Here is a 15,649-nt window from a genome sequence, read left to right as displayed (position 1 = left end):
TCCAGATATGATGGATTTTTTTTAATGTAAACCTTTATATAGGCGAACCTTATGTGATCAAGTTAAAAGGAAAAAATCCGGGGGCGCCTGGGTGGCACAGCGGTTAAGCGTCTGCCTTTGGCTCAGGGCGTGATCCTGGCGTTATGGGATCAAGCCCCACATCAGGCTCCTCCGCTATGAGCCTGCTTCTTCCTCTCCTACTCCCCCTGCTTGTGTTCCCTCTCTCACTGCTGTCTCTATCTCTGTCAAATAAATAAATAAAATCTTTAAAAAAAAAGAAAGAAAGAAAAGAAAATCTGCGGTAGCTGAGGATGCATATGCTTTTGGCCAAATTCGTGTCACCACTGGCCCCGCCTCCTTATTTTCCTACTTTCAGTCCGTCTGGGCAGGGGTTTTACCCGGTAAGCACTGTTAACACACTGCTTATGAAAATGTTTGAGACCTGGAAAAAAAAAAAGTTGATGGCTTTAAAATATGAAAGTCAAAATCAATAAGTGCTAATTTTTCTAAAGAAACTGTACCACTGAGTAAACCAAAAAGTAGATGAAGGAAATTTTCTATTTATAGGAGTATTCCAAGTAATAAAGGACAAAGGAACACCTGGGTGGCTTAGTCGGTTAAGCGTCTGCCTTCAGCTCAGTTCATGATCCCAGGGTCCTGGGACTGAGCCCCTCGTACCTGGCTCAACAGAGAGTCTGCTTCTCCCTCTCCCTCTGCCTCTCCCCCTGCTCGTGCTCTCTCTCTGTGTCTCTCTGTATCAAATGAAAAAATTTTTAAAAATCTTAAAAAAAAACACACCACAACCTTCTAAACAGGTTGCTGCCAAAACTTTTTAATGTGGACTCTAAGTACACTTTGATGGGTATTCACATAATTTGCAGAGGGATCTTCAAAATAAGTGCATGCCGGGGCACCGAGGTGGCTCAACGGGTTGAGCCTCTGGGTCTTGATTTCAGCTCAGGTCATGATCTCAGGGTCATGAGATCCAGCCCTGCATTGTGCTCCACACTGAGTGTGGAGTCTGCTTGAGATTCCATCTCTCCATGTCTCTCTACCCTTCCCACACAACCCCCCCTTTTTCTCAAATAAATAAATCTGTTTAAATAAATAAATAAACAAATAAATAAATGCCTGCAGGCACACCTGGCTGCTCAGTCATACAGCATGTGACTCTTGAGCTGGAGCCCCATATTGGATGTAGAGGTTACTTAAAAAAAAATTAACAAAATAAGTGCATGCAGACAATACGAACCTGCTGACATAACATAATATTAAGTACCTGATACCACCTATCAAGTCATCATACCAAAAACATTCACTGGAATCTAATCAAGATTTAAGCTCTAACGGCCAGTTTACAGGAACTTTCGGGGCACAAAGGAACAGTTAAATGACGCGTAAAATAATCACACAAATCCAGGGAGACAATCTTTGCCATACCTAGCCTGGTTTCGTCAATAAGTCAATGTCATGAAAAAGAAAATGAAGTAACATAAAAACACAACGGGCAGGTGGTGACGCCTAATGAAATAATAGAGGCAGGCAATGATAATCAAGGGCTGCTCATAGAACAAAAAAGAAGCAGCAGACAGTAGCGTGTGCTGACAAGTACAATCATCAGGGAAGGATTCTTGCCAAAAAAAAAAAGGATCCGAATAAAGTCAAACCTGTAGCACTATCAGTTTACAGGAAATAAAAGGGACAGAAAATATGTTAAATTATATCTTGGGGATGTAATCTGCAAAATATAGAATGTGGGTAACTCTATAGAACAAACAGCCTATTTTCTTCAACTTGATATTTCAAGAAGAGGGAAAAGGAACCCCCAGATTAATAGAGTTTTAAGAAATATATCAATCAAAAGCAGGGTGTGGGCTTTGTTTGCATTTGGTTAGAATAAGCCAACTATTTTTTAATGGGAAAATTTGATTGGATATTGGATTATATTTGGGAATCATTATTAAATTTTTAAGGTATCATGGACATGTATATATATTTTTTAAAGCCATCTTTTAGAGAAAAGATACTGAAATGTTTACAGGTAAAAGGCTATGATGTCTAGGATTTGCTTCAAAATCATCCAGGCAGAAGGGATGGGAGACAGGATGGGAATGTAGATGGAGCAAGGATGGCCTGGAGTTAATACTTCATGTAGCTGGGTGATGGATAATTGGAGTTCACGGCACTATTCTCTCTTCTTTTGTGTATATTTTAATTTTTCCCTCATAACAAGGTTTTTCAAAATGGTTCTCAAAAGAACAGTGCCAAATTAAAGGGAATGTATAGCAAAATGTATGGGAGCCTCCTGAACAAATCAACCTTAAAAGACAATTTGGGGATAATTGGGAAAATTCTGAAATTTGGAAAGGTTACTAGAGGATAGTGGGAAAATAACATTATATTTGTTAGGGACGATAATGATATCAAAGTTATTTTTAAAATCTCTTTATTTTTTAAATTATGCATAATTAAATATTTAAGGATGGACTTTCATAACACCTTGAGATGGCTGGACCATCTCTACCTTCCTTGAAGCTTACTCGTGAAAATAGCCTCAAAGCAGTTAGAGCTTCCAGTTCACACTAACTTGGAAAACAAGTCAGTTGGATTTAGCAAGAAGTCTGCATTGACAATATTTTCCAGGAAATTGTTTTATAAATGTTGAACACAAACAATGATTCAAACAAATTTCCAGGATTGTTTTCCAGCAGAGCTTCTATAATTACAACATTTGATGTAGATAGGGACCAGAGAATTGGGGAGGGGTAACAAGTACACACTACATTAGGAAATCTAGTTGTATTTAACATATTGACATCTTAAACTCAGCACTGTGTAACCCAGTGCCTCTGAACCCTAACTGCACACTGGACCAGCCTGAGGCCGTTATGGAAAACACTGATGTTCAGTTTCCATATAGACCATATGGATCAGAATCTCTGGAGCATAGGCACTGGACATATTTTTAAAGTTCCCTGAGTTATTCTAATTTACAGCCAGGGTGGAGAACACAAGTGTAGTCCTCTGTACCCCACCCAGTTTTATCACATGCAAAATGACAGTAATATCTTCCTTTTTAACAGCATGTGAGTTACTGTGAGAAACCAATAAAACAGTATATGTGAAAGTACATGGAAGGGTGCCTGGCTGGCTCAGTCAGTGGAGGACGTGGCTCTTGATCTCGGGGTCCTGAGTTCGAGCCCAATGTTGGGTGTGGGGCCTACTTAAAAAAAAAAAAAGAAAAAGAAAGAAAGTACATGGAAAAGTATAATGTTTTATGTAAAGTCAATTCTCACATTAGCAATCAATTGATGTATCAATGTGTAGCAATCAATGTATAATAATCCTTTAAAAATGTTTACTTCTTGGACTGTTCATTAGTTTGTTGCAGATTAAATATGACCCAGAATCATATAAATTCCTTGGTGAATAGTCAAAGGTGACTAATGGCTTGTCATTAGCCCAGATCAAATCAGCATTGATATTGAAAAGCCCAAACTAATGAGTCTTTAGTTTAATTACAAAAATTACAAGCATCTATACATATAAGCATTACACACATAAGCATTACACATATAGCTGTCATAGAAACACAAAGCATAAATTGTAGCTAAGGTTACGTTTGGCTGCCCAAGGAAAAGAAGGCAGAAGGGTCACATTTACTGATCATCTTTTGTGAACTAGGCACTTTAATGTATATCATCTTTATTAATAGGTAGATTAACCTACCATAGTATTTTTGAAACATTCAGTCATGAAATCAGCTCAATGGAACATGACCAGTATTTCCTGAAAGAAGAATAAAAGTATCAGAGTCTCTTGAGAAAAAGGGGTCAGGGGACAAAGAAATCCAGGAAGGTCTTGAAATACCTTGTCTCTAGGTATTCAAGGTGGAAGGGTCTGCTCTGAAGGGTTATACAAACCTTAAGCTCCCCTCTCACAATGTTTAGGCAGGTATTTGATCAACATAAGGGTAGGTGACCAAAGTGTTTACCAAAGTTTTAGGTTCTCAGAAGCCCAGTAACTTCAGCCCTAAGAAATTAATATGGAAATTCTGAAGGCAACTCATTGCCCTACCCCACCTGCATTTAAACACACACACACACACACACACACACACACACACACACACCACTAATTTCAAAGCTTCCACGTTTCTTTGTAGCTCTAAATATAAAAGTCTGAATTTGCCTTCGATATTTGGAAAAAAGACCCTGGACTTTACAAATGTAAAACCAAGATTTCATTCTGGAATAGGGAAGGAGTTAAACAATTCTGCTTGAGATGACACTGGAAAGGCAAACCTCATTAAGGAGCTTATACTGAATCCTAATGGAGTGAGGAGCCACTGAAGTCTTTAAGAAAAGAGTGACGTGATCAGATTAATGTTTTCAAAGACCACTCCAGTGAACTGGGTTGAGGATTTCTTTTTTTAAGATACATTTATTTATTTGAGAGAGAGAGAGAGAAAGCACACACACACACGAGGTTGGAAGAGGCAGAGGGAGAAGCAGACTCCCCGATGAACAGGAAGCCTGATCCCAGGACCCTGGGATCATGACCTGAGCTGAAGGCATATGCTTAACTGACTGAGCCCCCCAGGCGCCCCGGGTTGAGGATTTCTAGGGGAGGCTATCCATTGCCATGGGTGAACCTGCCTATAAGCAGCAGCCTCAGATAAAAAACCTCTGCTCCCAGGTATCTTCTACCTGCCACACTAAAGATCTACCATGTCACATTATGCATATTTGAGAGCAGTATCACAAAAGATTGGAATTCTTGTTTTGGCTCTGATTTAAATGTAATATTGTTCCAGCACTAAACCATGTAGTCTTAGGATCATCAATTATAAAGACAATGTTCTTGGGGCGCCTGGCTAGCTCAGTCAACTCTGGATCTTGGGGTTGTGAGTTCAAGCCCCACGTTGGGTGTAGCGCTTACATTAAAAAGTACAAATAAATAAATAAATAAACCTAAAAAAAAAGACAGTGCTCTTATAGCAGTGTTTTATAACTGAAAGACTGAAACAGAATTAAAATTTATTGTTATTTAATAAGTTTGGTTTTACACTTGACATCAGGAAAATGACATAATGAGATGCAGTGATATATTACATTATGAGAAGAGTTCAAGGGCTGCCCTGACATGTGAATATGCATTTGTGTCAAATGAAGGTTGTGTGACATCACAGCAGGCAAGTCAAAAGCAAGTTTCACAGTGGCCCTCATGTTCCAAGTCCAATAAAAAAATGGAAGTTTCTAAAGAAAACCGAATAATGGTCAAATTTTATTTATTTTGGCAGGGGAAGGGGCAGAGGGAGAGGGAGAGAGAGACTCTTAAGCAGGCTCCACAAGGGCTTGATCTCAGGACCTGAGATCATGACCTGAACTGACATCAAGAGTCAGACGTTTAACCAATTGAGCCACACCCAACGTTTTTTATGGCCATTCAGTTTTAAAGTCATGTGAATGAGCCATTTGAACATTTACTTACTTCCTTTAATAATCTAATAGAAAGTTCTGGGCTAAAACTAGACATTTTTTTCCAACATCTGCAATATTGAACTTAAAGTCCAGATATGATTTCCTGTTACCAGTTCTAGCAATAATTGTCATATATATACATTTGATTCAGATTAAAGTGACACTAAGTTAACTGTAAGTGAACATGACAGTTTTATGAAAATATTAATTATATATTAATATTAGTATGAAATTATTAAGTGACATCTCATTAAATTGACTTTAGGAGAACACTCTCTGGCAAAGATTTGTGAAGTATTAAGTCTGATTATCCCAAACAAGTAAACAAACCTTGAAACTATTAATATCATTTTGTATGTTTGGTGTGGTAAGCTTCTATGAACAGGCACTCTTTGCATGTGTTAATACTATTGAAAATAAATTACACAAGGAGATTAACTAAAGAACCTAAACTGGGCCATACTTTTCTACTTTTCTCCAACACTGGTGATTGTAGCTCAGCAAACATCATTCATTAATGTGAACTGTTTTGAGTTTATAGTTATTTAATTCATAAGTTTATTCTGATTTTGTCTTATAAGCAACACAAGCATAAGAAGGTTATAAATAATTTATGCATTGAAGTAACTTTTGATAAAAATAACATGTCGACATTGAGGAGGAAGCTTTTTTCTGTGTAAAACAGGATGAACAAAATCAAAAGGTGGAACGAACATTAATCATTTTAAGAAATACTGTTCTACCAAATGCTCCTTCTTGCTTAAAATAGATTAAATTGGGGGGCGCCTGGGTGGCACAGCGGTTAAGCGTCTGCCTTCGGCTCAGGGCGTAATCCCGACGTTGTGGGATCGAGCCCCACATCAGGCTCTTCTGCTATGAGCCTGCTTCTTCCTCTCCCACTCCCCCTGCTTGTGTTCCCTCTCTCGCTGGCTGTCTCTATCTCTGTCGAATAAATAAATAAAATCTTTAAAAAAAAAAATAGATTAAATTGGGTTTGTCACCCAAAGCCAGTAAAATCCTATCAGTATTCTACCTCTAGAGTTGCAAGAAACAGATGCAAACCATACCGTTATGGTCTCAATGCAAACGTGAGATATCGCCTACACAGAGTCGATGCTTAAGAAGTGCTTTCTAACTAGTCAGCTCGGAGACGCAAAAATAAGATAATAATACATAATGTGGTAATAGTCCCAAGATTGGCCCAATAGCCATACGAGTAATGATTTTGAGTCTTTAAATCAAATTCTAATTTTTAAAACGATGAATACAGCCTTATTGTATAATCTTCTGTAAATAAAACAACATATAGAAAAAGCAAAACTCTCCCCTTCACTCACCTCCCAACCCTACTCCCCAGCCCAAAAGACTGTTAATGGTTTGATGTCTATTCTTCCAGATCTTTTTCTACGTATTTACAGATGCATGGGGTATTCTATTTTAGCTTGTTACATAGATGGTATTATACAGTGTATCCTGCCAGTAGCTTTTGTTCTATACAATATATCTTGGACACATTGTCACTATTCTATTTTTTTAAAGATTTTATTTACTCATTTGAGAGAGAGAGAGTGTGTGTATGTGCGTGTACAAGCAAGGGGGCAGGGCAGAGGGAGAGGAAGAAGCAGGCTCCCTACTGAGCATGGAGCCCGATGTGGGGATCCATCCCAGGACCCTGAGATCATGACCTGAGCTGATGGCAGACACTTAACCGGCTGCCACCTGGGTGCCCCACTGTTACTATTTTTAAACAAGATTTTGTTATTCTTTTTTTTTTTTTTTTTAACCTGCAGCCATTCTTCTGTCCTTTGGTGGCAACAGTAAGAGTGAAGATCTCTTAGTCCCAAAGCAGCACTTTGTCTTTTAGGATGTAAGTTTACAAACACAGCAACAAACAAAGATATTGATGGAGAGGCTAAATTTCAGTTAGGGGATTGTGAAAATAATGGTACTTTTTTTCCCTATTTATATTAGTTTCCTTGGTGTATTCGTTTGCTGGGGTTGCCAAAGACCACATACTGGGTAGCGTAAACAATAGAAATTTATTTTCTTAGAGTCCTGGAGGCTAGAAGTCTGAGATCAATATGTCAGCAAGACTGGTTCCTTCTGGAGGTTCCGGGTGAGAATCTGTTCCATGTCCCTTTCCTAGTTTCTGGTGGTTGCTGCCAATCCAGCCAATCCAGCTGCATCACCCACTATCATCACATGATGCTTTCCCTGAGCATCTCTGTGCCCAAATTTCCCTCTATCTATAAGGACCCCAGTCATATTGGATTTAGGGCCCACTCAGATCCAGTATGACCTCACCTTAACTTAATTACATCTGCAAAGACCTCATTTCCAAATTCACAGATTCTAGGTAGACATAAATTTGGGGGGGGGGAACACTGTTCAACCCAGTGTACTATCTAAGTTCACAGACTCCCTGCTTTATTTCTCTTTTAAAAAAGATTTTTATTTATTTGTTTGACAGAGAGAGAGAGCACAAGCAGGGGGAGTGGCAGGCAGAGGGAGAGGGAGAAGCTGGCTCCCCACTGAGCAGGGAGCCAGATGTGGGAGTCGTCCCAGGACCCTAGGATCATGACCTGAGCCAAAGGCAGACGCTTACCCAACTGAGCCACCCAGGCGCCCCAGACTCCCTGGTTTAAGTGGAATCTGTATTAAGTATAAAAGAGAGAACTGATGAAAAATGCTAATGGTTTTTTGCAAAATTATGGATTTTTTCTTCTTATCTCTATTTTCAGGATGTTCTAGAATATGATTTTATTACTTTTAGAATAAAAAAATAAAGAAATGATATATTATTGATGTTAAGCATTGGCAACTTCTTAGGTAATAAAATTGCCTTTGAATTTGGCCTTGGATAATTTTATTGGCGTAAAGGCAAAGGGACCTGGGCAGGTAAAAGGGGTCAGGCTCCTGGTTTATATATCTGTTAAGTTACAGATTAACCTGAAAAGTCTCTCTCAAGGAAAAACATACCATCATGTTTAATTCTTTTAGTGTAAAAAGAACATGTACAAAGTCTTACAGACTTAAGGGATCCTTGGATAAATACAAACTACAAATGCCATATAACAATGAAATTTATAAACACTAGTAAAGATATCTCATTAAAAAGAGGTAGGGAGCCCTTTATTTGTGGCCAATGAATTTTTGACAAGGGTGTCAAGTACATTCAATGCAGAAATAGTCTTAACAAATGGTGCTTGGACAACAACTGGATTTCCACAAGTTGGACTTCAACCTCAGACCTATATATAAAATAAACCCAAAATGGATCACTGGCCTAAATATAAGTTCTAAAACCATAAAACTATTACAAAAGAACATAGAGATGAATCTTCATGATCTTGACTTTGGCAAGAGATTCTTAGATATGACATCAAAAGCATAAGTAACAACAGATAAATTGGATCTCATCAAAATTTAAAACGTATACATCCAGGAATGTTATCAAGAAAGTAAAAAGAAGGGGCACCTGGGTGGCTCAGTTGGTTAGGCAGCTGCGTTCAGCTCAGGTCATGATCCCAGAGTCCTGGGATCAAGCCCTGCATCGGGCTCCCTGCTCAGTGGGGAGTCTCCTTCTTCCTCTCCCTCTGCTCCTCCCCTGACTTGTGCTCTCTCTCTCTCTCAAATAAATAAACTCTTTTTTTTTAAAGATTTTATTTATTTATTTGACAGAGATAGAGACAGGGAGGGGGAACACAAGCAGGGGGAGTGGGAGAGGAAGAAGCAGGCTCATAGAGGAAGAGCCTGATGTGGGGGCTCGATCCCATAACGCCGGGATCACGCCCTGAGCCAAAGGCAGACGCCTAACCGCTGTGCCACCCAGGCGCCCCATCAAATAAATAAACTCTTAAAAAAAAAAAAAAAGAAAGTAAAAAGACAACATACACAAGAAAATATTTGCAAAGCATGTATCTGAGGAGGGTTTAATATCATGAATACGTAAAGAACTCCTAAACTCAACAAAAATACAACCCAATTGAAAAATGGGCAAAGGATCTGAACAGGCACTTCTCTAAAGAAGAATGACCAATAAGCACATGAAAAGATGCTTGACAACACTCTGATTAGGGAAATGCAAATCAAAACCACATAAGATACTTCACATTCCCTAGGATAGCTAAAATAAAAAAATTAGACAAGAGGGGCACCTGGGTGGCTCATTCAGTTAAGTTCAGGTCATGACATCAGGGTCGTGAGATCCAGCCCCACATCAGCTCCGTGCTCAGTGGGGAGCCTGCCTGAGATTCTCCCTCTCCCTCTGCCCCTCCACCCTCCCCTGCGCAGTCCCTCTCTCTCAAATAAATAAATAAATCTTTAAGAAAATATATAGACAGGTGGCTCAGTCAGTTAAGCATCTGCCTTCAGCTCAGGTCATGATCTCAGGGTCCTGGGATCAAGCCCCGAGTCTTGATAAATGTGTACCCACTTAAAAACCTATTAAAAGTCTGCTTCTCCCTCTCCTTCTGCCCCTCCCCACCCCTGGCTCGTGATCTCCTCTCAAATAAATAAATAAAATCTTTTTTTAAAAAGGTAGACAATAATAAATGTTAACAAGAATGTAGAGAGATTAGAACCCTCAGACACTGCTAGTAGGATTGAAAAATGGTATAGCCATCTTGGAAAAGTTTGAGAGTTTCTCAAAGTGTTAAACATAGAGTTACCAGATGACTCAAATTCTACTTCTTGATATATACCTAGGAGAACTGAAAACATATGTCCACACAAAAAAACGGGTACACAAATATCCATAAAAGCACTATTCAAAATAGCCAAAAAATGTAAAAAACCCAAATGTGCATCAATGGGTGAATGGAAAACCAAAATAAGGTATATCCATCAGTACAATGGAATATTATTCAGCCATAAAAAATGAAGTACTAATACATCCTACATCGTGAATGGACCTTGAAAGCATTATGCGAAGTGCAAGAAGCCAGACACAAAAAGCCACATATTAGAGGCACCTGGCTGGTTCAGTCAGTGAAGCATGTGACTCTTGATCTCACGGTTGTAGGTTCAAGCTCCATGTCGGGTGCAGAGATTACTTAAAAATAAAATCTTTAAAAAAAAAAAAAGCCACATTCTGTATGACTCCCACTTATATGAAATGTCCAGAAGAGGCAAATCCATGGTGACCAAAAATAGATTTGTGGTTACCAGGGACTGGGAGAAGAAAGAAATAGGGAATAACTGCTCATAAGTATGGGGTTTCTTTATGGAGTGATGAAATGTTCTGGAATTAGATAGTGGTGATGGCTGCCTAACCCTTTGAGTATACTAAAGACCACTTTATTAAAGGGTGATTTTTATGTTGCATAAGTTACGTATCAATAAAAAGCCCATAAGATATCAAAATGTTTGATAAATGTGTACCCACTTAAAAACCTATTAAATGTCATGTTTTATGGAAATTAAATTTTCACTAAAAATGTAAATTTAGCTGTTTGACACATTTTTGTACTTCATGAAAGAATTATACTAGCAAACATAGTATGTTTGATTCATTCTTAAGAGGTCCTACATAGCATAAAAAGCTTACCTACAGAAATTTTTATATATCTCACATTAAAAAAAAACCACACACACGTGGGGCACCTGACTGGCTCAGTCAGAAAAGCATGGAACTCTTGATCTCAGGAGTCGTGAGTTGGAGCCCTACGTTGGGTGTAGAGATTACTAGAAAGAACAAATTTAAAAAAACCCACACAGACCATAAATACAGTCTGATAGCTGGAGGTATCAGCAGAGCTGTCAGCTTCCCTGGGATAAACAAAATGGATAAACTGATCCTGAGAGTGAGATTAGCATGCCAGAGGGTTTGGGAAAGGGCACTTGGGATCAACACCACGGAAAGGAGGGGAAAGAAACAGGATAGGGCGGGGGGAGAAGGTGGACTGTGATGAAGTCGTTTTTTTTGTTTTTTGTTTTTTCACATCCCGGTAAAACATTTAATGCAAGTTAATTACTGCTCTATTGTACAAAACAAAACGGGCACAGAAACTAAATCCAACCTTTGTTTTTTTTCTCTTTCTTCCCTTGGTCCTTTCTTCTCCCCCCAAACCCAGCCCTCTCCCTCCCCCTCTCTCAATCTTTCAATCTGTCTGTCTCTTTTTCTGGCAAATTTCAAACATCCTGTATAACCAGTGTGAACCGAGCCACCCCAGAGAGAGACGTAAAGCCTTTCTGAGTGTCAGGTTGTCATATTTATATCTAAAAGTTCTTTTTCCCCCTGCATTTTGGTCCTAGAAATGGACTAAGTCCATTTTGCACACTCCGGGCCCCATGCATGACCAGCATCCAATCTGTGCCTTCCAACCCTTCTACAAGCACCTCCAATCTTATGTGCTGCCTTATTTCCAACCTGCTTTGGGCTCAGACACTCTGCCAGGCATATGATGGGTCAGTTAAAGCTGCACCCCCAGCAGAGACAGAGCATGTAGATTTTATTTAAAAGTAATGGCTACCTATTCAAGAGGTAATGTTGTCATCCTGGTCAGGCCCGGATCCAATCTGTGTTGGAAAACATGAAAGGACCCCTGGCTACAACAAGGAATCATCACACACTAATATAACCCAGTCAGATGAAGTCTTAAGGTTGGCCCCAGGGGACCCCACAGGAAACTCTAAAGCTGGATGGCCCTTCAGCATTGTCCTGAGTTGGGGCAAGGAGGCTGGGCTTTTTATATCTCCATCTTGATTAGTCCCTGGATGCAGGATGCCCTGGGGAAGGCAAATAGCTGTTTTCATTTGAGTAACTCCTAAAGGAGTTGACAGCTGAGGGCTTCTTCCTGGTGGTACTGCCAATGACCATAGGATTTAGTTCATTCCTAAAGGGGGCTCTGGATGGTCCATCACTGCCTCCACAACCTATGCTGAAATGCTTAGGAAGAAAACTAGCACTTACCAAGAACTATGTACCAACCACTTTCATAGATATGATCCCATTTAATCTGGTAACCAGAGGTTACTCAATCTCAAGGCCACTTACCTAATGATGTCAGTGGGAGGAGGAGCCATACCTGACTCCAAAGCTCTTTCCTCCATATCTCATTTGCCAAGGGAATCTGAAAATTGGATATTTCAGAAATAATTATTGACCCATGTCTTAAAATTGACATCTTCGGGACGCCTGGGTGGCTCAGTCGGTTAAACATCTGCCTTCGGCTCAGGTTATGATTCCAGGGTTCTAGGATGGAGCCTCACATCAGATTCCCTGCTCCTTGGGGAGCCTGCTTCTCCCTTTCCCTCTGCCTGCTGCTCCCCCTGCTTGTGCTATCTCTGTGTGTGTGTCCAATAAAGAAAATCTTTTTAAAAAATTGACATCTTCTTGAGGTACCTGGCTGGCTCAGTGGGTGAGGTGGGCGACTCTTGATCTCAGGGTTGTAGTTCGAGTCCCACATTGGGTGTAGAGATTACTTATAATAGAATCTTAAAAAACAAAAAAACAAAAAAAAACCCCTGACATCTTCTCAACATCTGTTACGTACCAGACACTGGGAAATTACAGAAAAAAAGACAAAATATCTGCCACAGAATTAACAGCACATGAGGTCAAGAATACAGAGACAAATCAGCATGTCCTCCATTTTTCTTTAACCACATTCAGCTGACTGGGTGCAGGAGCCGAGTGGTGGAGGGTTGAACTCAGCTGGGATTGATGTTTTGCCAGATGAGTACTATAAGGCAAGAGGGGTTCAAGGAAACTGAGAGGATATTCATGAAAACGTATTATTTTTAGCTTATTTATTTTGCTTTTTTTTTTTTTAAAGATTTTATTTATTTATTCGACAGAGATAGAGACAGCCAGCGAGAGAGGGANGTATTATTTTTAGCTTATTTATTTTGCTTTTTTTTTTTTAAAGATTTTATTTATTTATTCGACAGAGATAGAGACAGCCAGCGAGAGAGGGAACACAAGCAGGGGGAGTGGTAGAGGAAGAAGCAGGCTCATAGCAGAAGAGCCTGATGTGGGGCTCGATCCCAGAACGCTGGGATCACGCCCTGAGCCGAAGGCAGACGCTTTAACCGCTGTGCCACCCAGGCGCCCCTATTTTGCTTTTTGTTATGACATTGTCAACTATATTCAATAGTAGAAAGCATAATATAATGAACCGCCATGAGTCCATCCCCCAAATCCAACAATTAAAAACATTTTGCAATCTTCTTTCATCTATTTCTCCACACACTTTCTCTTCAAGGATTTTTTTTTTTAAGATTTTATTTTTAAGTAATTTCTACACCCAACATGGGGCTCAAACTCACAACCTCGAGATCCAGAGTCATATGCTCCTCCACTGAGCCAGCCAGGCACCCTTCTCTTCAAGAATTTTAAAGCAAATCCCAGACATCATACCAGTTCACCCATAAATACTTCGAGATGTGTCTCTCATAAGTCCTTTTGTTTTTAAAGGACTTTTAAAAACCATAATCACAATGCCTTTATCACATATGACAAATTAACAATAATGCTTCAATCTCAACTAATTCTCAGTCCATATTCAAATTTTGCAAAGAAATGATGACTATGATTGGCAATGAACTTAAGCTGGCTAGGGGGAGTAGGAATAAGGGAGGCAAGGTCCTGGCGGGTGGGCACATTATTGGAGTGACAAGCCCACACGTAGTGAGCTGGAGGGGTTGAGGGTGGTCCCACCTTCATCTGGGTCTATGGCTCAGTCACAACAGTCTTCTTTTCCAGTTGATTAGATGAGACAAACTCCTTCTAATCTGATTTTCCCACAATCTGATCTATGTTAGCCCCAGCACCTGATAGTCTCGGGAGAAGCTGCAAACTAAATTAGGTCCTCCTTGTGTACACTTGCTACTTCTTCGGAGCACTTCTAATCATAATCTCAAAACTATAGGAACACGTATTTGTTTGAGGTCTAACTCCATTAAGACCTGTCTCCTTTGTTCAATGCTGTCACTGCCGACGCCTAGGACAGCGTCAGTAGGGCACACTCCATAAACAACTTGTTGGACAAAGGAGGGAGGGTGTTCAATAATGCCAAATGCCACAGACTTCTAAACCCACCCGCAACACGGTTTCTAAGAAAGCTTCTAAATTATTTACTCTCAAGTGACGGTCGCCATTTCTTCACTCGTAAAAGGATATAACCTAGGAGAGCAATATCAGCTAATTAGCTAATTACTTTAAGACTAAATTTGGCCCCTCATCCCTGTCAAATTTGGAGAAACAGCACTCTTATCAGCCCAAATACGCTCGTGCATATAGAAAACGATTAATCTAGGTTTAAACACGAGGGCCTCCCGTGGTGGTTTACCTCCCTCTAAAAATGAGGGTTTACCTCGTTCTAAAATGGCCAGGAAGGGGTGGGCCCCGCGGTCAGATTCTTCGAGCCGCGTGGGCAAACGCGTGGGATCGCGCCTCCAGAGGAGGATCTTAACGGCGCAGAACGGAAGTTCCTGAGCCTTCAAACCCGCGGGGAAGCAACTCGGCAACGGACCAAGATGGCGGCGCCCAGTGAGGGGCAAGCGTTTGCCGCGGGGGTTGAAAAGAATTGGGGTGCGGTTGTTCGCTCCCCAGAAGGGACTCCCCAAAAAGTCCGGCAGCTGATAGATGAGGGGATTGCCCCGGAGGAGGGAGGCGCGGAAGCGTAAGTTCGCGAGTCCACCCTGGGTCCGGCGCCGGCAGATTGGAGAGGGTTTGGAGAACGCAGGCCTGGGGGGATCCCCAGGGTCGGCAACTCGGTTGGTGGGGTTGGCTACGTCCCAGGTTGGGAAAGAGAATGGGTTTACTACGTTTACTCGGCTTTAATCTTCTCGGGTTGTACTGTATTCTGTACCACGGGCGGAATTTTGCCACAAAACAGGTTTTGGAGGGAAGGGGGAAAAGAGGGGACTGCTAACTCAATATGCACCTGACATCTCTTAGTTGGGTTTCTTAATTTTTTTTTTTTTAAAGCTTTAGACACCTTTGGCAGCCTGGTAAAGCTTATGAACCCCTTCTCAGAATATTTTTAAGTGCGTGAAGTAAATTACGTAGGATTATAAAAAACCAATTATGTTGGAATGCAGTTATCAAAATAGTAAAATTTTAGGGGCGCCTGGGTGGCGCAATCCTTAAGCGACTGCGTTCGGCTCAGGGCGTGATCCCAGCGTTCTGGGATAGAGCCCCACATCAGGCTCCTCCGCTA

The 15,649-nt window shown here is 40.5% G+C and overlaps 2 protein-coding genes across 2 annotated transcripts in view; one reads left to right on the top strand and one right to left on the bottom strand.

The window, feature by feature from the left end:
* Positions 1–14,897, bottom strand: part of KLHDC10 (kelch domain containing 10) — a 76,882-nt gene extending 61,985 nt beyond the window's left edge. Inside the window, exons 1-3 of the mRNA XM_034672073.1 lie at positions 14,801–14,897; positions 12,481–12,556; positions 3,730–3,789 (exon numbers count right to left, since the gene is read on the bottom strand). Of these exons, the coding sequence (XP_034527964.1) occupies positions 3,730–3,748 (19 nt within the window). The 5' untranslated portion in view covers positions 3,749–3,789; positions 12,481–12,556; positions 14,801–14,897. The remainder of the gene's footprint in view (positions 1–3,729; positions 3,790–12,480; positions 12,557–14,800) is intronic.
* The window catches only part of ZC3HC1 (zinc finger C3HC-type containing 1), a 24,730-nt gene continuing 23,894 nt past the window's right edge, over positions 14,814–15,649 (top strand). Inside the window, exon 1 of the mRNA XM_002913434.4 lies at positions 14,814–15,109. Within this exon, the coding sequence (XP_002913480.1) occupies positions 14,964–15,109 (146 nt within the window). The 5' untranslated portion in view covers positions 14,814–14,963. The remainder of the gene's footprint in view (positions 15,110–15,649) is intronic.

Source organism: Ailuropoda melanoleuca, chromosome 1, assembly GCF_002007445.2.
Source record: "Ailuropoda melanoleuca isolate Jingjing chromosome 1, ASM200744v2, whole genome shotgun sequence".
NCBI lineage: Eukaryota > Metazoa > Chordata > Mammalia > Carnivora > Ursidae > Ailuropoda > Ailuropoda melanoleuca.
This window is presented reverse-complemented; position numbering and strand designations above follow the sequence as displayed.